Here is a 22,498-nt window from a genome sequence, read left to right as displayed (position 1 = left end):
TAATGACTTCATACTTACTATGCTTTAGGCACTGCATCAAATATTTTACACATTGACCATGTCAATTGCTACTTTTAATATGTAAAGAAAGTGACACCCTGAGAAGATCAATATAAATGGCAAAAATACAGTTTGACTTTAACATGATCTTCAAAATTCATATTACGTGCCTTACTATTCCGTTATATATACTACAGCTGAAATTGTGAATGGACAACCAAATGAATGAATTAATAAGTGAATAAATTAAAAGGAGACTCTTAAGTCCTAACAGTAATGTGCTTTCAAGTATCACAAATAATATCAGATCGAGTTTGGAAAAATTTAAATTTATTGCATACAAAAAGTGGAGAGCATCGTTCAGGTGACTTCGAACCAAGATGTTCTCCTTATAATGGTTACAGCACAATTGATAAAGCATAAAGGAAGAAGTATATTTACTTATCATGTGATTGGCTATTATACATTAACAACATTTTTAGGGAAAATAGAGATGCTTATGTTGCTTTTTCTATAGCTGATTTATTTAAATTCACCAAATCATGCTGACAAGCATATAAAGCTTACATTTGTGTTTCCTTTAGACACAGCATTTTGGGAAAACTGGAATGACTTAAGTTTTGGTTACGTGGATACAAATAGTTGACCTTGAGATGTATCTAAACTGTGGCTTCCTTTTTTCTATTTCTTTAACACTAGAGTGACCCTAAGAATGACTCTTGGATCTTTGCCCTGGCTGTGCTTCTAAGCAGCAGCTTTGTCTACAACAGCATGAACACCATCAACCACCAGGCCCTGGAGCAGCTGCAGTATCCTTCCGGGAAGTGAAGAGCAGGTTTTATGGAGTTTAGGGGAATGGAAACTGATACTGTGTCTTCTTTGCTGTGACTCAGTTGTCCTGGTTGAGTAAGAAAAGACACAGTGCAAAAGGGAACGTGTATAAAACTTGTTTCTAAGTGAGATGTGGAAATGATGGTATAGGGTGCTACTCCTTCCTTAGCTGAGATCCCAGCTATGTGACTGAACTAACAGAGCTAATCAGGGCAAAATCCTGCCCCAAACCTGATGACTCCAGCGAGTTTGTGAGTTTCTTTCCAGACTTTATTTGGACTGTTCGGGATTTTACCCTGGAGCTGAAGTTAGATGGACACCCCATCACAGAAGATGAATACCTGGAGAATGCCTTGAAGCTGATTCCAGGTATCAGAGCATAGCCTAGATGGGAGAAGGTTCAGTAGTGGGTGGGCTCAACTAGGACCTGCTCTTCAACACTTGACACAAATTTTTATATTGTACCTGACTGAGGCCCTTGCTCGTGGTGGTTGGTGATTGACAAGTGATTATGATTTTTGTGGTTATTTTTACTTGAAATTTCCCAGAGGCTGAGGTTCAAATTCATTGAGGAAATTTAAAACTCAAAGTTCTATCAAATGATTTTAGACCAATAAGTACTATGAAAAATATATTGAGGATTACAATTAATATTGTCATATCCTAAGACTCATATATTTGTGTTACTTGTTAACTTCAAGTTCTTCTCCTATTCTATTTGGAGAAAATTACCTAATAAGTTTGGAAGCTCGTAAACGCAGAATCACAGGAAGTCAAATGATCAAATTTTGGAAATATATTTCACTCGGTCTATTTTATTAGCCTGGATAGTTATATCCTTTAGAGAAAAAGGAGATTCATACAGTTAATGATTCAGGAAATTTAAAAAAAAAAATACACTGACATGTGCTTCCAATAGGACTGTCAAACCCTTTATTTTATTGTTTTCATAACATCTCCTACTTCATTCTACAGTCTCATATGATATGTTGTCAATCTATTATACGTTTGTTAAACAGATTATATTTAGCAGAGTGGATACCTGCTGGCACCTACAATCAATATCCATGTTTGTTCATTTGTTCATCCTTTCAACAAATATTTGTTTTGAATAACTGATACATGCCACAGAATCCCTCTGCAAGACAATGTTAGACCTAATATAATCTGACCTGAGTATTTTCTGTCTCTTTCCGACATTTTCCCCAGCCGCATCTTGTCCTTGTTTCTAGCATTACTTTATTTTTAAGCCCTACATTTCATTCCTGACGCGGGGACAGTAAGATTGAGAAAGTCCATGATGCTGTGTAATATTAGCCAGAAACAGGAAGAAAAATATGACAGGACCTCTTTTCTATATGGATTCTATTTTAAAACATCAAATACATAGAAACAGAGAGTAGAACAGTGGTTACCAGGGCACGGTGAGGAAGGAAATGAGGACATGTGGGTGAAGGGTACAAACTTGAAGTTATATAGGGTGGGAAAGTCTAGGGATCTAATATACTGCAGGAGAACTATCCTTAACGATATTGTATTTTACATTTAAAATTTACAGAGATTAGATTTTAGGTACTCTTACCACAAAAAGAAAGGGATGAAAAGTATAGAAGGTAATGGATATATAATTTGCTCACTTAGTAGTAATTTCACTATGTACACGCACATCGAAACTTCATGTTATAACACCTTAAATATATACAATTTTTAAAGAAAGTACTTCTTATCATATTTTAGTTAATCATAATTCAGCAAACATTTAAAAAATCATCAGTCTACCAGATATCATACAGCAGCTGAGGAAATCAACCATAAATTCCTTCACTTGAGGTGGATGCCTTCCCTTCCTTTCCGGAAGTAACTTTCCGACTTTGCTTTGTTCAGAAATTGACTTTTCATACCTTAAGTAGATTAGTATAAGTTTGGTTGCATGAGAGGTTTTGTTGCATAGATTCACAGACACGAGAGACTGTAGTGGCTGTCTCTTATACACATCTAGATGTGTATAAGAGACAGACTCCTTCCTTAGCTGAGATCCCAGCTATGTGACTGAACTAACAGAGCTAATCAGGGCAAAATCCTGCCCCAAACCTGATGACTCCAGCGAGTTTGTGAGTTTCTTTCCAGACTTTATTTGGACTGTTCGGGATTTTACCCTGGAGCTGAAGTTAGATGGACACCCCATCACAGAAGATGAATACCTGGAGAATGCCTTGAAGCTGATTCCAGGTATCAGAGCATAGCCTAGATGGGAGAAGGTTCAGTAGTGGGTGGGCTCAACTAGGACCTGCTCTTCAACACTTGACACAAATTTTTATATTGTACCTGACTGAGGCCCTTGCTCGTGGTGGTTGGTGATTGACAAGTGATTATGATTTTTGTGGTTATTTTTACTTGAAATTTCCCAGAGGCTGAGGTTCAAATTCATTGAGGAAATTTAAAACTCAAAGTTCTATCAAATGATTTTAGACCAATAAGTACTATGAAAAATATATTGAGGATTACAATTAATATTGTCATATCCTAAGACTCATATATTTGTGTTACTTGTTAACTTCAAGTTCTTCTCCTATTCTATTTGGAGAAAATTACCTAATAAGTTTGGAAGCTCGTAAACGCAGAATCACAGGAAGTCAAATGATCAAATTTTGGAAATATATTTCACTCGGTCTATTTTATTAGCCTGGATAGTTATATCCTTTAGAGAAAAAGGAGATTCATACAGTTAATGATTCAGGAAATTTAAAAAAAAAAATACACTGACATGTGCTTCCAATAGGACTGTCAAACCCTTTATTTTATTGTTTTCATAACATCTCCTACTTCATTCTACAGTCTCATATGATATGTTGTCAATCTATTATACGTTTGTTAAACAGATTATATTTAGCAGAGTGGATACCTGCTGGCACCTACAATCAATATCCATGTTTGTTCATTTGTTCATCCTTTCAACAAATATTTGTTTTGAATAACTGATACATGCCACAGAATCCCTCTGCAAGACAATGTTAGACCTAATATAATCTGACCTGAGTATTTTCTGTCTCTTTCCGACATTTTCCCCAGCCGCATCTTGTCCTTGTTTCTAGCATTACTTTATTTTTAAGCCCTACATTTCATTCCTGACGCGGGGACAGTAAGATTGAGAAAGTCCATGATGCTGTGTAATATTAGCCAGAAACAGGAAGAAAAATATGACAGGACCTCTTTTCTATATGGATTCTATTTTAAAACATCAAATACATAGAAACAGAGAGTAGAACAGTGGTTACCAGGGCACGGTGAGGAAGGAAATGAGGACATGTGGGTGAAGGGTACAAACTTGAAGTTATATAGGGTGGGAAAGTCTAGGGATCTAATATACTGCAGGAGAACTATCCTTAACGATATTGTATTTTACATTTAAAATTTACAGAGATTAGATTTTAGGTACTCTTACCACAAAAAGAAAGGGATGAAAAGTATAGAAGGTAATGGATATATAATTTGCTCACTTAGTAGTAATTTCACTATGTACACGCACATCGAAACTTCATGTTATAACACCTTAAATATATACAATTTTTAAAGAAAGTACTTCTTATCATATTTTAGTTAATCATAATTCAGCAAACATTTAAAAAATCATCAGTCTACCAGATATCATACAGCAGCTGAGGAAATCAACCATAAATTCCTTCACTTGAGGTGGATGCCTTCCCTTCCTTTCCAGAAGTAACTTTCCGACTTTGCTTTGTTCAGAAATTGACTTTTCATACCTTAAGTAGATTAGTATAAGTTTGGTTGCATGAGAGGTTTTGTTGCATAGATTCACAGACACGAGAGACTGTAGTGGTTGATGCAAGGCACTTTGGAAATGAAAATCTTCAGGCTCGCTTAAAAGCTGTTCTTCAGTACTCACTTTTTTCACTAATTCTGCAGGCAAGAATCCCCAAATCCAAAATTCTAACAAGCCCAGGGAGTGGATCAGGCATTTCTTTCCAAAACGGAAGTGCTTTGTCTTTGACCGGCCAACAAATGACAAAAAACTCTTACTCCATGTTGAAGAAGTACCAGAAGACCAACTGGATAGTAATTTTCAGGTGCAATCAGAAAACTTCTGTTCTTATATCCTCACCCATGCAAAGACCAAGACCCTGAGGGAGGGAATCCTTGTCACTGGAAACCGTGAGTCTATTTCCCTATATGGGTGTTTATTGAGGCCTACTGTATCTCAAAAACTAGTAAACTAAGCTTATAAGCACGAACAGCTGGTAAGGAGATAACATCTGTGTTATGAGGTGTGGGATAAGTGAAGGGTATTTTTCTCAGTGAGGGTATAAAAGATGTGTTGTGAATTTACACAAAACAGAAAGTAAGTAGCATGTCATGAGTTTCCTGCAAGCCTAATGAGATTTTGAGATACAAAATTCAGCATAATCTTGTAAACAAAGCTGGCTTCATGAACATGTTACCTGTGCAGTCTTTTAGTGCTCTGTACAGAAAAGAGCTTCTCACAGGGTTTAATGTTCTGGCACTGTCTTAAGTGTTTTTATAAAGGCACCTGCGTCTACATTCAGAATCGTGATCCACAAATGATATAATTTACTTTGCTGAATAAATGTTTTTAAATTTTTACTTAAGCAGAAAAGTATTCTTTTTCAACAAACCCTTGCTCCATATTGTTTGTGATTAGTAATTAACTTTGTAATGTGATGAGTTGGAGAACAAAATAGAAAGAATAAATAGGAACAACAGGGACGTTATTGTAAGAAAGTGGCTTCGTAAAAAGTAGTAGTAGTAGTAATAGTAGAATTAAAAGAAGGAGAAGGAGGGAAAATTCATGTTAAATGGAATTTTTTGTGATTTTTAGAATGATGATACATACCACTTGTAAAACAATGAGTGAAAACTTTCTATCCATTCCCTAAATTTTCTAAATCATTCAGGGCTGGGGATGCTGGTGGAGACCTACCTGGATGCCATCAACAGTGGAGCGGTTCCTTGTCTGGAGAATGCAATGGCAGCTCTGGCCCAGCGTGAGAACTCAGCGGCCGTGCAGAGGGCAGCTGACCACTACAGCCAGCGGATGGCCCAGCAAGTGAAATTCCCCACAGACACGCTCCAGGAGCTGCTGGACGTGCACACGGCCTGTGAGAGGGAAGCCATTGCAGTCTTCATGGAGCACTCCTTCAAGGATAAAAACCAGGAATTTCAGAAGAAGCTTGTGGTAATCTTCGCATTTTTTTTTTCTTGATTCCTGCCTTTCTGGAATGATACTTATAGCCCACCTTTTTAATGCCATGGTTCATCTCTTTCTCATGGTAAAGGGAGCTTGGATTATTTTATGTGACTGAATTTAATGGGCTACAGTTTTTGATTTTTCTAAATTATGGGAAATTTATTAATTTTCTATCATCTATAAGAAATTATGATTGTAGCCCATTTAACAACACATTTATACAACATACTAACTACAGTTAATAACACTGTATTGCATTCTTGAAAATTACTAAGAGAGTAGAATTTAGAATGACAAATATTGGAGCTAATATATATGTTACTTAGCTTTAGTAATTTCATAATCTATACAAGTTAAACAGAATTCTTAACTTGTACAGATTATGTTACATTTCATGTTACATTTCAAAATAACATGATGTAAGCATTATGCATATACAATTTTTGTTTTTTTATTTTCTAAAAAGGTAAAATAAAGAAGCACTTGCCTGACTCTGAGTGTGAAAAAATGCGTAAGCTCACAGCTCTGTAAGTCAGAAGTTCTTTTTAGGGCTTCTGTGTGCTCCCCTTAGTGTATCACAAGCTGAAAACAAGGTGTTGATTGAGCTTACTTCTTACCTGTATGCTCAGGGGAACCTCTCTCCATCTTCAAGTCAGCAATGATGCATCAAATGTTTCTCTTGTTTCTAATCTCTCTGGCTTCCTCTTCTGCCTCAAGGTAAACAAAAAAGCTCTGCTTTCAAAGAGCTCATGTGATATGGTAATTCTTACATACTTTCTTGAGTATACTCAGTACTACTTGAATACTCTCCATTTCTAAAAGTCAACAGATATCATATAATGTTACCTAAACACTGGAGTACACTCCATCGTATTAATAAGCCCAGGGACTATGGAGAGTGTGGAAACTTCGGAGGGGAAATCCTGGGAGATATCTTAAATCTGCCGTTGGCACTGTTATTGAATAACCTTCTTTCAGTCTGTCTATTACCAGTCCACAAGTGACAGAAATCTCTTAGTACATACTGAGAAAACCCAGATGCAATCATAGCTTACAAGTGTAAGCAAAAAATAATAATGTTCCCATATCTTCACATGTTAAGATCCCTTTTGGAAGAATTTCAAAAGAGTTCCAAGCTCTGTTCAGAGTACAATCAAGTCATTACTGGGATGTGATTATACCAGAAGGGTTGATTTTCTGTGTACACATTTTATCCATAGCAATCCATGCTCTCTAAGGACACTACTACTGCCACAACTGAATTGTCCCTTGCTTATTTTTCATAGTTAGATCACCGTTGATCATCTTTTGCTGAAGGAAAGATAGAGTTCATGAACTTTCCACAGGCCCTGCAGAGAACTGATTCAAACTGGAATTAAAACAAGTCTTCTACTCTTGGTCTACACCATATCTCAGTCCGCTCTGAGGCCATCAGAATACTTCTTCCAAGAGGATCACAGTTGGACCTTCCCTTCTAACAGCTTCTTTCTACTGTTTTTTCCCCTACACTTTTCTGGCAGGACACCATGGAGAAAAAGAAGGAAGACTTTGTGCTGCAGAATGAAGAGGCATCTGCCAAATATTGCCAGGCTGAGCTTAAGCGGCTTTCAGAGCTCTTGATGGAAAGTATTTCAAGAGGAACTTTCTTTGTTCCTGGAGGGCACAATATCTACTTAGAAGCAAAAAAGAAGATTGAACAGGACTATACACTACTGCCCAGAAAAGGAATTAAGGTGAGGAATAAGGGCAGAAGGGAATGGATGACAGAGGATAGTCAGAGGGTCCTTGTTGCCCCTTCTGAAAATCTAAGAACAGAGCACCATTTATGGACAAAAAGTGAAGCACGGTAATAGCTTGATGTTTTAAATCTTAAAATCCACAATTATTTAGCTACTCTTACTAAAACAGAACTATTTTTTTCCCAAAGAGGATTTAGAATCAGAAGTCCAGGTGAAACAAACCATTTCTTTTATTTATCAAATAATGTGATAGTTTTTGCGCTAAATACAGAAAATACACTATGAAAGGAAAAGCCTTGTTTTCAGAAGTTTATGGTCTTACACAAGATGGACAAATTAATACTCAATTGGATATGGAGTGTTTATGCTTATCATACTGGTATACATTGATAGTGATGATGATGATGGTGATGATCAACAGAAAGGTTCATAGACATTGAGCATTCATTTTGTGTATCAGATATTGTTTTAGGTGATTCTGTTGGATTATCAATTTCATTCTCAGAATAATGTAAATTAGTTACTACTATCTTCCGCATAGGCAATTGAGAAATGTTAACGCACGAAGAGGCTAATAAAGTTCCTAAGATGACACAGTCAGCAAGTGGTGGAGCTGATGGGCTGATCTATGTACTTAAAAGCCATTGGAAACTCATGATTTTTCTTTTTGAGGAAACTGTCCTGTGTTCTATGATGACTATACTAATTCATGTTCCTTCCCATGGTGTCTAAGCGTTCCCTTTTCTCTATATCCTTGCCAACGCTTGTTATCTTTTGACTTTTTGGTAATCATCATTCTGTGTGAGGTGATATCTCATTATGGTTTTCATTTGCATTTCTCTGAAGTTTAGTGATGCAGAACATGCTTTCACATACTCGATGGTCATTTAAGTGTCTTCTTTTGAGGGATGTCTGTTCAGGTCTTTTGCTCATTTTTTTAAAATCAGTTTTGTTCTATTTCATTTTGTTGTGTTGCTATTGAGTTATATGAGCTCCGTATATATTTTGGATATTAAGCACTTATCAGATATATGGTTTGCAAATATGTTCTATTCTGTATGTTTTTTCTTTTTTCCTTTCTTTTTTCTATTGAGTGGTAACTTAGTTTGATGTAGCCCCGCTAGTTTCTTATAGCACTCGTTGCCTGTGCTATTGGTGTGAAATTCAAAAATATCATTGCCAAGACCAGTGTCTAGGAGTATTTCCCAGGTTTTCTCTTAAGAGTTTTACAGTCTCTGATCTTATGTTTAAATCTTTAACGAATTTTTAGTTGACATTTGTGTGTAGTACGAGGGTTCCGTTTTCCTACCACCATTCCACCATTTATTAAAGATACTACCTTTTTCTCTTGGTGTACTCTTGGCACATGTTTTTTTAAAGTCTTTGCCTGTAAACATGTGGGTTTGTTTCCTGGCTCTCTATTCTGTTCCATGGAGTTAGATGTCTGTTTTTATGCCAGCATTGTGCGACTTGATACCTTTGTAGTAGATTTTGAAGTCAGATAGTATGATGCCTTTGGCTCTGTTTTTCTTGCTTTGGCTATTTGGGGTCTTTTATGGCTCCATGTGAATTTTATAATTGGTTTTCTTACTGCTGTGAAAAAACAGCATTGGAATTTTGATAGATATTGTGTAAATCTGTAGATTTTTTAGATAGTATGAACATTTTAACAATATTAATTTTTCCAATCAATGTACATGGAATATCTCTCCATTTACTTTATGTCATCTTCAGTTAATTTCATCAGCATTTTATGATTTTCAGTGTACAGATCTTTCACCTCTTTGGTTACATTTATTCCTAAGCATTTTATTATTTTGATGCTATTATAAATGTGATTGTTTTCTTATTTTTTCATATAGTTTGTTCTTAGTGCATAGAAATGCAGCTGAATTTGTATGTTAATTTTGTATCCTCCAACTTTACTGAATTTATTAGTTTAACAGCTATTGGTGGACTTCTGGTTGTATTTCGGAGGGAACTAAAGTCACTATCTCAAAGAGATATTTTCACTCCCATGTTCATTGCAGCATAATTCACAATAGCCAAGACATGAAAACAACCTGTGTCCATCCACAAATGAGCAAGTGAAGAAAATGTGATATATATGCATATCTATATGTAAATATAGATATATAAAATAAGGTATTATTCAGCCTTAAAAAGAGAAATTTTGCCACTGGCGACAACATGAATGAACCTGGAGGACATTATGCTTAGTGAAATCAGCCATTCTTAGAAAGACAAATACTGCATAACGCACCTTCATGTGAAATTATTTAAAAAGAGTGAAAGTTGGCTGGGCACAGTGGCTCAGGCCTCTAATCCCAGCACTTTGGGAGACTGAGGCAGGTGGATCACAAGGTCAGGAGATTAAGTCCATCCAGGCCAACATGGTGAAACCCTGTCTCTACTAAAAATAAAAAAATTGGCCTGGCATGGTGGTGCGTGCCTGTAGTCCCAGCTACTCAGGAGGCTGAGGCAGGAGAATCACTTGAACCTGGGAGGCGGAGGTTGCAGTGAACTGAGATCGCGCCACTGCACTTCAGCTTGGCGACAGAGCGAGACTCCATCTAAAAAAAAAAAAAAAAAAAAAAATTAGTGAAAGTCACAGTAGAATGGGTGGTTACCAGGGGGAGAGGGGTGGGAGGAAAGAGGAGATAGTGGGCAGTAGGTACAAACATTCAGTTATAAGATGAATAAGTTCTGGATGCCTAGTGTATAGCCCGGTGACTATAGTTAAAACAATGTACTGTATACTAGAAATTTGCTAAGAGAGTAGGTCCCTTGTGTTCCCACCACACACGTACAAAAATAGATAGCTACATGAGGTGCAAATATATTAGCTTGATAATAGTAACCATTTCATAATGTATACATATATCAAAATATTGTGCTGTTCCTCTTAAACATGATTTTTATTTATCAATCAACTTCAAAAAACTTATAAAACAAAATTAGAAATTAGCCTATATTATTAAAAAAGGAAAAAATAGCAGATACTGGTGAGGTTGTAGAGAAAAGGGAGTGCTTATACACTGCTGGTGGGATTGTAAATTGTAAATTCCCCTGTGGGAAGCAGTTTGGAGATTTCTTAAAGAACTAAAAATACAATTATTATTACTATTATTATTATTATTCAACTCAGCAATCCCATTACTGGGTATACGCCCAAAGGAAAATAAAACATTCTATCAAAAAGACACCTGCACTCATATTTTATCACAGCACTATTCACAATAGCAAAGACACAGAATCAACCTATGTGCTCATCAACAGTGGATTGGATTTTAACAATGCGGTGCATATACACCTTGAGACACTATACAGCCATAAAAAGAATGAAATCATGTCCTTTGCAGAAAAATGGTTGCATCTGGAGGCCATTATATTAAGTGAATTAATGCAGAAACAGAAAACCAAATACTGCATGTTCTCACTTGTAAGTGGGAGCTAAACAATGAATACACATGTACATAAAGATGGGAACAATATACACTGGGGAATACAAGAGAGAGGAGGCAGGGAGGGGAGTAGGGTTGAAAAACTATCTTTGGGGTACTATGTTCACTATCTGGGTGACTGTTTTGACTGAAGCCCAAACCTCACTATCATGCAATATAGTCATGTAACAAACCTGCATGTGAACCCCATTGATTGAGTTGGGTTATTTGTCCCCACTCAGATCTCATATTGAATTGTAATCCCCAGTGCTGGAAGTGAGGCCTCGTGGGAGGTGTTTGGACCATGGCAGCAGATCCTACATGGCTTGCTGCTGTCTGCGTGATAGTGAGTTCTCTGGAGGTCTGGTCATTTAAAAATGTGTGGCACCTCCCTCAACCACTCTGTCTCTGGGTCTCTCTTGCTCCTGCTTTTGTCATGTGACATGCAAGCTCCCGCTTCACCTTCCACCAGGAGTAAAAGCTTCCTGAAGCCTTACCAGAAACCATGTTTCCTGTAAAGCCTGCAAAACTATGAGCCCATTAAACTTCTTTGCTTTATAAATTGCCCCTGAACTTAAAATAAAAGTTAAATAAAAAAAAAATTAAATGTAGATCCTAACTCTAAACCTAAATCATTATTGCTCACTCACCCTACAACAGTAGTGTCCAAAAAACTATTTTAAATACAGATCAGATGAAAATAAATAGCTACTTGTAATTCTCCTTGGAAAGATATGTATATCAAATCTGAGTATGATTTTTTACTTCATAAGTCCCTACCAGTTAAAGAGAAAAAAGGGCTAAATTCTGAACTGCAAGGTCTTTTGCATTCTCAGAACCAAGCCTAGTACAGGTCAGGTAATTTCACTTATCTGAGTTTCAAAGTCAAATGAAAAGAAGGTGACTGTTTAATATTTAAAAAGTCAAAATTCCAAGTGTTGACAAGAATATGAAGCAACTGGAATTCTCACACATTGCTAATGAGGTATAAATCAGAACATCAATTTGGAAAACTGTTTGATTTCAATTGCTAAAGTTGAAAAACAAATACCGAATGACCCAGCAAATCCATTCCTAGATATATACATTCACTTAAAAGACTGGGACAGAAATGGTCACAACAGCACCATTCACAATAGCACCAAACTGAAATTTTACCCTAATGTCCATCAACAATAGAACAAGTAAACTAGTGTATTCACATAATGGCATACTATATCACAATGAAAATGAATAAGCTACAATCACACAATAAGAAAAAAAATAAATTGCCCAGTCTCAGGTATTTGCAGTAATGCAAGAATGGCCTAACACACCCATTAATCTGATTTTTTTTTTTTTTTTGAAAGAAGGAAACAAGGAAAATAACAATCAAAAAATGCCTAGGTCCTTCCTTCTGTGTTGGGCCCCACCCACCCAAATTTCAGTCACTAATCACATGTTGGCTGAGGTATTTATGCCTTTTTTTCCTTCCCATGTGTGACTGTTAAGTCTATGCAGTGTTGTATTTTCCATGATTGTTAATTTCCCATTTTGGACAACCATGTTACTCCCTTAAAGTTTCAAATTCTTAAAGTTTCTCAGGCCAGGTACAGTGGCTCACACCTATAATCCCAACGCTTTGGGAGGCCAAGGCAGGAGGATTGCTTAAGACCAGGAGATTGCAACTATCCTGAGCAACATCACAAGACTTCCATCTCCACAAAAATAAAAAATAAAATTAGTACACATCTGCAGTCCCAGCTACACAGGAGGCTGAGGCAGCAGCACTCAGCCTGGGAGTTCAAGGTTGAAGTCATAGTACTACTGAGCTTATGCTTGGGTGACAGAGTGAGACTGTCTCAAAAAAGAAAAAAAAGTTTCTCAACTGTTTAATTTTCCATTATATTCACCGCTACTCCTGTAAATAGACCAAATAGTTACCTGTTCCGTCTTTTTAAGGTTTTAACTTTTTAAATTAAATTTGAATACATTGTTTACTTTTAGTGAACTATTATCAACATTCTTAACAGTGATCAAAAGTTAATTAATTAATTAATTAATTAATAATCAGACTAGAAAAGCTTCCAGCGAGGTAAGAGCTATTAGGTAAAGTATCAATGGATGTTATCCTAATTTGAAAAGGGTAGACAGGCTTTCAGGCAGAAGAAAAAAGAAAGCAAATAATGCAAACTATGGAGGATGTGGGTTTGTAGAACTGCATAGAAATCTGGTTGTCTGCACCCTGAGGGGGGTGGTGAGCAGCATCCCTGGGCAAAGAGGCTGGACAGGCATGAGGGAGGCTGCTGCACAGGGTTTTCATGTCTCAACAAAGAGCTTGGACGTTTTGTTGTGGCTGTGGAAAGAAAGAAACCGCTGTGGAATCTTAAGAATAATGTGAGGTTTACAAGGTTAGATTTGTGGCTTTGTTGAACAGTAATTTCCTTATCACAAGGCAAGATTTCTGCTGCCTGACAGGTCTTTGCTCCTTCTTGATTCTTCAGGCAAACGAGGTCCTCCAGAGCTTCCTGCAGTCACAGGTGGTTATAGAGGAATCCATCCTGCAGTCAGACAAAGCCCTCACTGCTGGAGAGAAGGCCATAGCAGGTACAGGGGCAGGGCTCAGTTTTCAGGCAAATGGGTAGGTTCTCGTAATACCCTCTTGATGTTCAGAAAAAAGGATTTTCCTTCTACCAGGAGCTTTCTTCTTATAGGGAACACATGCTCTGCTAAAACTGGAAATAACAAGGGGAGTTGGGATTGAACATTCAGCCACTCAGTTTCTTTCTTCCCACAACATTCTTAAACATGCTCTTGCTGACATGGCTAGTGGGAGAATTCAGAGATTCTCAATTCCCCACCTTGGTGCTTTTTACAATGTCAGTTTGGCCTCTGAACTCAGGAGAATAGAACTCAGATAAGACTGTTACTTCCTTTTTTTTTTTTTTTTTTCTTTCCAACTTGTATTTTAGGTCCAGAGGGTACACAAGTAGGTTTGTTACATGGGTAAATTGTGTGACATGGGAATTTGTTGTACAGATTATTTCATCACCCAGGTAATGAGCACAGTACCCAATAGGTAGTTTTTCCATCTTCACCCTCTTCCCATCCTCCACCCTCAAGTAGGTCCTTGTGTCTATTGGACCCTTTGTGTCCATGTGTACTCGATATTTAGTTCCCACTCATAAGTAAGAACATGTGGTATTTGGTTTTCTAGTCCTGCATTAATTCTCTTAGGGTATTGACCTCCAGTTGCATCCACAGTGCTACAAAGAACATGATTTCATTCATTTTATGGCTGTGTAGTATTCTAAGGCATATATGTACAACATTTTCATTATCCAGTTCACCACTGATGAACATTTAGGTTGATTCCACATCTTTGCTATTGCAAATAGTGTACCGATGAACATGCACATGCATGTGTCTTTATGGTAGAATGATTTATTTTCCTTTGGGTATATACCTAGTAATGGGATTGCTGGGTCAAATGATAGTTCTGTTTTAAGTTCTTTGAGGACTCTCCAAACTGCTTTCCACAGCAGCTGAACTAATTTACAATCCCACCAGTGGTGTATAAGAATTCCCTTTTCTTGGCAACCATGCCAGCATCTGTTATTTTTTGACTTTTTAATAACAGCCCTTCTGACTGGTATGAGATTATATCTCATGTGGTTTCTATTTGCATTTTTCTAATGATTTATGATGTTGAGCATTTTTTCATATGCTTGCTGGCCATGTGTATGTCTTCTTTGGATAAATGTCTGTTAATGTCCGTTGCCTGTTTTTTTAATGGGGTTATTTGCTTTGTTCTCAATTTCTTTAACTTCCTTATAGATTCTGGATATTAGATTTTTGTCGGATGCATAGTTTGCAGATATTTTCTCCCATTCTGTAGGTTGTCTGTTTACTCTGTTGATAGTTTCTTTTGTTGCGCATGAGCTCTTTAGTTGAATTAGGTCCCACTTGTTAATTTTTTGTTTGGTTGCCGTGGCTTTTGAAGTTTTCATCATGAAATCTTTGCCAGTGCCTATGTACAGAATGGCATTTCCTAGGTTTTCTTTTGGGGATTTTATAGTTTTAAATTTTACATTTACATCTTTAACTCCTGTCAAGTTGATTTTTGTATATAGTGAGAAGATGGGGTCCAGTTTCAATCTTCTGCACATGGCTAGCCAGTTAACCTAGCACCATTTATTGAGTAGGGCATTCTTTCTCCATTGCTTTTTTGTTAGCTTTACCAAAGATCAGATAGTTGTAGGTGTGTGGTATTATTTCTGCTTTCTTTAACCTTTTCCATTTGTTTATGTGTCTGTTTTGTTTTGTTTTGTTTTTTGACCAGCACCATGCTATTTTGGTTATTGTAGTCTTGTAATATAGTTTAAAGTCAGGTTGTGTGATGTCTCTGGCTTTGTTCTTTTTGCTTATGAGTGCCTTGGCTACTCAAGTTTTTTTTTTGTTGTTGTTGTTGCATGTGGATGTTAGAATATTTACTAATTCTATTTTTAAAAAAGTCATGGCTAGTTTGATAGGAATAGCATTGAATATGTAAATCACTTTGGGCAGTATGACTATTTTAACAACATTGATTCTTCCTATCCATATGCAAGGAATGTTTTTCCATTTGTTTGTACAGTCTCAGATTTCTTTTAGCAGTGTTTTAGAATTCTCTTTGTAGAGATGTTTCACCTGCCTGATTAAACCTAGGTATTTTATTCTTGGTTATTCACAATGGCTATTGTGAATAGGATTGTGTTCTTGGTTTGACTTTCAACTTGGACATTATTGGTGTGTAGAAATGCTACTGATTTTTGTACATTGATTTTTTATCCTGAAACATTGCTGAAGTTTATCAGATGGAGGAGCCTTTGGGCAGAAAGTATGGAGTCTTCTAAGTACAGAATTCTATTGTCTATGAAGAGAGATAGTTTGACTTCCTCTCTTCCTATTGGATAACTATTTTTTCCCCTTTGCCTGATTTCTCTGACTAGGACTTGCAGTACCACACTGAATAGGGAATTGTGAGAGTGGGCATCCTTGTCCTTTTTTGGTTCTCTAGTGAAATGTTTCCAGCTTTTTCACATTCAGTATGATGTTGGCTGTGGGTTTTTCATAGATGGCTCTTATTATTTTGAGGTATGTTCCTTTGAGGCCCAGTTTGTTGAGATATTTTAACATGAAATATTGAATTTTATCAAAAGCCTTTTCTGTGCCCACTGAGATGATCGTGTGATTTTTGTTCTGGGTCCCGTTTGTGTGAGGAATCAATTTATTGATTAGCATATGCTGAATCAACCTCGCATTCCAGGAATAAAGCCTAATTGACAGTGGTGGATTTGCTTTTTAATGTGCTGCTGGATTTGGTTTGCTAGTATTTTGTTGAAGATTTTTTCATCCATGTTCATCAGGAATATTGTCCTGCATTTTTCTTATTTTGTTGTGTCTCTGCCAGGTTTTTAAAATCAGAATGATGCTGGCCTCACAGAATGTATTAGGAAAGATTCTCTCTTCCCCATTTTTTTGGAATAGTTTAGTAGAATTGGTATCAGCTCTTCTTTCTATGTCTGGTGGAATTGACTGTGAATCTGTCTGGTCTAGGACTTTTTCTGCTTGGTAGGCTTTTTAATACTGACTCAATTTTGGAACTTGTTATTAGACTATTCCAGGTTTCAATTTCTTCCTGGTTCACTTTTGGGAGGTTGTATGTTTCCAGGAATTTATCCATTTCTTCTAGGTTTCTTGGTTAGTGTTGGTTAGTGTGCATAGTGGTGTTCATAATCGTCTCCGAGGATTTTTTGTATTTCTGTGGAGTTGGTAGCAATGTCCCTTTTGTCATTTTTTTATTGCGTTTATTTGGATCTTCTCTTGTTTTGTTCTTTATTAGTCTAACTAGAAGTATATCCATCTTATTTATTCTTACAGAGAACCATTGTTTTCATTGATCTGTTGTATGGTTTTTCTTGTCTCCATTTTGTTCACTTCAAGTCTGATTTTGGTTATTTCTTGTCTTCTGCTAGCTTTGTGCTTGGTTCACTTTTGTTTTTCTAGTTCCTCAAGGTGTAATGTTAGATTGTTAATTTGAGATATTTCTAACTTTCTGCTGTAGTTGTTTAGTGCTATTAACATTCCTCTTAACACTGCTGTAGTTGTGTCTCAAAGATTCTGGTAGTTGTATCTTTGTTTTCATTAATTTCAAATAATTTATTTCTGCCTTAAATTCACTGTTTACCCCAAAATCATTCAGAAGCATATTTTCTAATTTTCATGTAATAATACGGCTTTGAGAGATATTCTTTGTGTTGATTTCTATTTTTACTGCATTGTGGTCTGAGAGCATTGGTATTATTTGGGTTTTTTTTAAAAAAAATTGTTAAGAATTGCTTTATGGCAGAGCAAGGGGTCAATTTTAGAGTATGTGCCATGTGCAGATGAGATGAATGTATATTCTGTTATTGTTGGGTGGAGTGTTTTGTAGATGTTTGTTAGGTCCATTTGGTCAAGTGTCAAGTTAGGTCCTGGATATCTTTGTTAGTTTTTTGCCTAAATGATCTGTCTAATATTGTCAGTGAAGTGTTGAAGACTCCAACTATTATTGTGTGGTTATCTAAGTCTCTTCATAAGTCTCTTTGAACTTGTTTTATGACTCTAGGGTTCTCTAATATTGGGTGCATACATATTTAGTATAATTAAGTCTCCTTGTTGAATTGAAACTTTTACAATTATGTAATGCCCATCTTTATCCTTTTTGGTTATTATTGGTTTGGAGTCTGTTTTGTCTGAAATAAGAATAGCAACCTCTGCTCTTTTTGTTTTCCATTTGCTTGATAGATTTTTCTTCATCCCTTTTCTTTGAGCCTATTGGTGTAATTGCATGTGAGATTGGTCTCTTGAACATAGAAGACAGTTGGATCTTATTTCTTTATGCAACTTGCCACTCTGTGCCTTTAACTGGGGTGGTTAGCCCTTTTACATTCAAAGTTAATATTGATTTGTGTGGGTTTGATCCACACTTGATTTTGTTGTTGTTCTGTAGTGTCAATGATCCACGTACTGAAGTGTGCTTTTGTCATGGCTGATAATGGTCTTTCATTTTCATGTTTAACGCTCTTTTCAGCAGCTTGTGTAAGGCAGGTCTGGTGGTAACAAATTCCCTTAGCATTAGCTTGTCTAAAAAGGATTTTTTTTTTTTTCTTATGAACCTTAGTTTGGCTGGATATGAAATTCTTCCTTGGAATTTCTTTTCTGTAAAAATGCTGAATATAGGTCCCCAGTCTCTTCTGGCTTGTAGAGTATCTTCTGAAAGTTCCACTGTTAGCTTGATGGGATTCCCTTTGTAGAAGACCTGCCCCTTTTCTCAAGCTGCCTTTTATTATTATTATTATTATTATTATTGCGCTGACCTTGGAAAATCTGATGACCATCTCACATGTGTTGGGGATGGTCATCTTGTATAGGATCTCACAGGGCTTCTCTGATTTCCTGAACTTGAATGTCAACCTCTCTAGTGAGATTGGGGAAATTTTCATGGGCATTATCCTCAAATATGTTTTCCAAATTGCTTGCTATCTTTCCCTCTCTTTCACGGGTGCCAATGAGTCATAGGTTTGGTCTCTTTACATAATATCAATATCATATTTCTCTGAGATTTTGTTCATTCTTTTTTATTCTTTATTTTTGTTTGATTAAGTTGAATTGAAAAATGCATTTTCGAGCTCTGAGATTATTTTTTTATCTTGGTCTATTCTACATTTAATACTCTGATTGTATTATGAAATTCTTGTAGCATGTTTTTCAGCTCTATCAAATCATTTTGGCTCTTTTTTAAAATAGCTATTTCAACTTTTAGCTCTTGAGTTATTTTACTGAATTCCTTCAATTCCTTGGACTGTATCTCAACTGTCTCCTGAATATCGATAATCTTCATTGCTACCCAGATTCTGAATTCCATGTCTACTATTTCAGCCATTTCAGTTTGTTTAAGAACTATTGCTGAGGAGCTAGTGGACTCATTTGGAGGTAAAAGGCCAGAGTTCTTTCACTTTTTCTTTCTCATCTGTGTGGGCTGATACTCCTTTCGTCTTTGAAGTTTCTGTTTCTATTATGGGTTTCTGGCTTTTATATTATTTTATTCTCTTGAAGATTCAACTGGTATAAGTTGGGTTCGTTTGACCAAGTTGTTTTTTTCTGGATGATTTCAAGGGGCCAAGGCTCAGATCAGCACTCCTGGGCTGGGGGCTTGAACCTTAGTAGGCTGGGACCAGGCCCATGGCTTTGTTCTCTGGTCCCTCTAGGTTAAGCACCTGCTGTGCTGCAGGGGGCAACTTGTTCCTGGTTAACTGGCAACAACACGCCAATGAGGGGTGCTGGCAAAAGTACTTTCTCAGAGCAGTGGCAGCGGGGTCCAAGGTCATGGGTGAGCAGCAGCAGCAGCAGGGCAGTCGTGCTGCAGGTTCTGCGCACGTGCATTGGTGGTGGCATGTTGACAGGGTCTGCACAGGTGTGTGTACCAGCAAAGTGGTGGTGAGAGGCTGCAAGCGAGTGTGTGCCAGCAAAACACTGGGGAGAGGGTGCATTGAGTGCACGCTGGTGTTAGCCCATCTGCTGAAGCTCTATGATGGTTAGGTAGGGTATGTCAGCAAAGAAGATATGGTGATGGCTGCTGGAAAGTGCTTCGGTTTGGCATCTGACGTTGCACTTTAAGTGGATGCAGTTAGGCGGGGACCATGAGAGAGGCTAGCAGACTTGGAGATGCTCAGATCATACTGGACCCATCCCACAGGCAAGATAGCCCAGTTCTATCCAGGACCAATAGTTGGCAAAAGCCAAAGCCACATATTTGGGCAGGGCAAGCCTTGGGGGATGGGAGATCCTTGTTGTGCTCCACTGCAGCCATTCCTGTGCCAAATATCTAGGCTCCACACGGGCCAGAGTCCTGTCCCTACCAACTCTCCAAGCAGCTGTCTTTGCCAGCTCAAACATCTATGGGAGTTGTGGGGTCTCTTAAAGCTAGGATTCTAGAGGTCCCTGGTGAGAGTGGGCCACTTCACACCAATTTACCTCACCTGTGCAAGGTTCCCAGCTTCCTCTCCCTTCAGCCTTGGGTCTGCATCCTTCCTTCATCCACTCTCAATGCCTTCCTTCTGAAGTCCTGCCTGGAGTTTGTCCGTCTTCTCTATGGTCTGTTCTCTCAATGGGAGAAGCTCTTCCTGACTCCATATACTTAGCCATCATGGTTCTTCTTCCACCTGACTGTTATTTTCTTCCCTCTGTAAAACCTCTGTGGAACAGCTAAGCAGGCTAAGAAGGAGGCAGCTGAGAAGGAACAGGAGCTGCTAAGACAAAAACAGAAGGAACAGCAGCAAATGATGGAGGCTCAAGAGAGAAGCTTCCAGGAAAACATAGCCCAACTTAAGAAGAAGATGGAGAGGGAAAGGGAAAACTATATGAGAGAGCTGAGAAAGATGCTGAGTCATAAGCTGAAGGTGAGTCTGGATGAAGCTTGGCAGTGCTTGAGGCACAATGCCAGTTCCTCAGTTAGGGAAGGGCCAAAATTTTAAGCTCAGTCAAGATTCCAGAAGGAAACACAAAAGGTATATATTTCACTTAAATTTCAAATACATGTGAATTCTACTGAAGTCTGTAAGTTTACAAGACTCCAGCACTTTCTGTCACGTTAGACTTTGGAGAGTACACATGACATCCCCCAGGGTGCTGGGCTGCTGTTTGTGGTGATTATAGGATGGTCTCACTGTGCCCCAATTAATTAGGACCTTAGTCCACCAGCCCTTAGGATTCTTGGCACAACCATCAAAAGGACCCAAAATAGATCCATCTGGATGAAAGTATCAGATTTGGCTTAATATGAAATGATACTGAATGATCTCAAATTGCTCCATTTGTTTCTGTATCTGCCTGGCCCATCCTATACAACTAGAGTAAAATATATTCCTTGTCCCAACCTGGAACTTGACAACCTGTGTTTTATACAGGGTCAGCAGTCCCCATTATTTGCTAGATGAGCATGACCTTGCTACATTGGTGAAAAGGGGAATCAATTAGAATTAAATCTGCATTCCCTCTTGAAGGGCATTCATTGTGCTGGAACAAAATTCCTCCCTACCTCCAGTGAGATGGTGCTGAGGAAATGTCACAAAGGTGTAAATCATGGATACTCCCACTATTCAGGTCCAGTCGTCTGAAATGTCAGACAAACCCATCAAAGAGTTTCTAAGATGTTAGAGAAATGGACATGTGTTTCATGAAATTGTTAAATACAAAACTCTGACTCTTAAAAATTGGGAATTTTCCAAAGTAGGCTCTTTTACTTTTATAGGTCCTAGAAGAACCACTTACTGAAGGATTCAAAGAGATATTTGAGTCGTTAAATGAAGAGATTAATCGACTGAAAGAAGAGATTGAAGCAGCTGAAAATGAAGAGCCCTCAGTGTTTTCACAGATTCTTGATGTGGCTGGCAATATGTTTATTGCAGTGCTACCTGGGGCTGCTAAGTTAGTTGATTTAGGGATGAAAATTCTTAGCTCTTTTATGTAATAGGCTGAGAAATCCTGGTAAGAAAATTATGAAATGAGGTTTCTTTTGTTAAAATGGTGTAACACTGTTGCTCATTTTAAAAGTATATGTGTTATTGCAGTTTCATTTAAGAAAAGTTTAAAATTAAAAAGCAAATTTCAAAGAATATTATGGCCTGAAGTTCATAAAAACAAACTTAATTTTGACTGAAGTAATAATTAATAGAAATGGTGAACAAGTTAGAAGATAAAATTATCCTAGAAAAGATTTAAATAAAGCAAAAAGACAAATGGTAAGATGAAGAAATTATTTTCAATTAATGTTATAGTCACAGAGATAATTTAAGTTATAATTAGCTCTTGTAAATCAGTGAGAAGAGAGTAACACCACATATTTTAAACAGGCAAAAATATGATAAAAATGTTTAATTTTACTGACAATAAAAGTCGTGCAAAGAAAAACTATGAGGTTCTTGCTTCAATTTATCATGGGCATGAAAGAACAGTTTGACAGGGCACTGAGCTGGCAAGGGTTTGAGGATATTGTCAGTGTCTCATATTTGCTAATAAGAGTGTGAACTGCTGGAATCATATATGAAATATTTAAGTGCACATACTTTTGATCTAGCATTTCCACATTTAGAAATCTATCATGTAGATTGATTTACTCAAGTCGAAAATTTTATGTGTAATAGTATTTATGTTGTGGCATTGTTGTAATGCCAAAGGACTGAAAAAAAAACATTAAAGTC

The 22,498-nt window shown here is 37.2% G+C and overlaps 1 protein-coding gene across 1 annotated transcript in view; it reads left to right on the top strand.

Moving 5' to 3' along the window:
- GBP7 (guanylate binding protein 7) overlaps window positions 1-22,193 on the top strand; it is a 54,782-nt gene extending 32,589 nt beyond the window's left edge. Inside the window, exons 4-11 of the mRNA XM_011977069.1 lie at window positions 700-809; window positions 1,013-1,200; window positions 4,756-5,001; window positions 5,763-6,043; window positions 7,576-7,788; window positions 13,721-13,823; window positions 20,505-20,698; window positions 21,550-22,193. Coding sequence (XP_011832459.1) covers window positions 700-809; window positions 1,013-1,200; window positions 4,756-5,001; window positions 5,763-6,043; window positions 7,576-7,788; window positions 13,721-13,823; window positions 20,505-20,698; window positions 21,550-21,768 — 1,554 coding nt within the window. The 3' untranslated portion in view covers window positions 21,769-22,193. The remainder of the gene's footprint in view (window positions 1-699; window positions 810-1,012; window positions 1,201-4,755; window positions 5,002-5,762; window positions 6,044-7,575; window positions 7,789-13,720; window positions 13,824-20,504; window positions 20,699-21,549) is intronic.
- Window positions 22,194-22,498: the final 305 nt, after the last annotated feature.

Source organism: Mandrillus leucophaeus, unplaced genomic scaffold (genome assembly GCF_000951045.1).
Source record: "Mandrillus leucophaeus isolate KB7577 unplaced genomic scaffold, Mleu.le_1.0 Scaffold1724, whole genome shotgun sequence".
NCBI classification, from domain to species: Eukaryota; Metazoa; Chordata; class Mammalia; order Primates; family Cercopithecidae; genus Mandrillus; species Mandrillus leucophaeus.
Note: the sequence above shows the minus strand (reverse complement) of the source record. Positions and strands in the feature narration are given on the sequence as shown.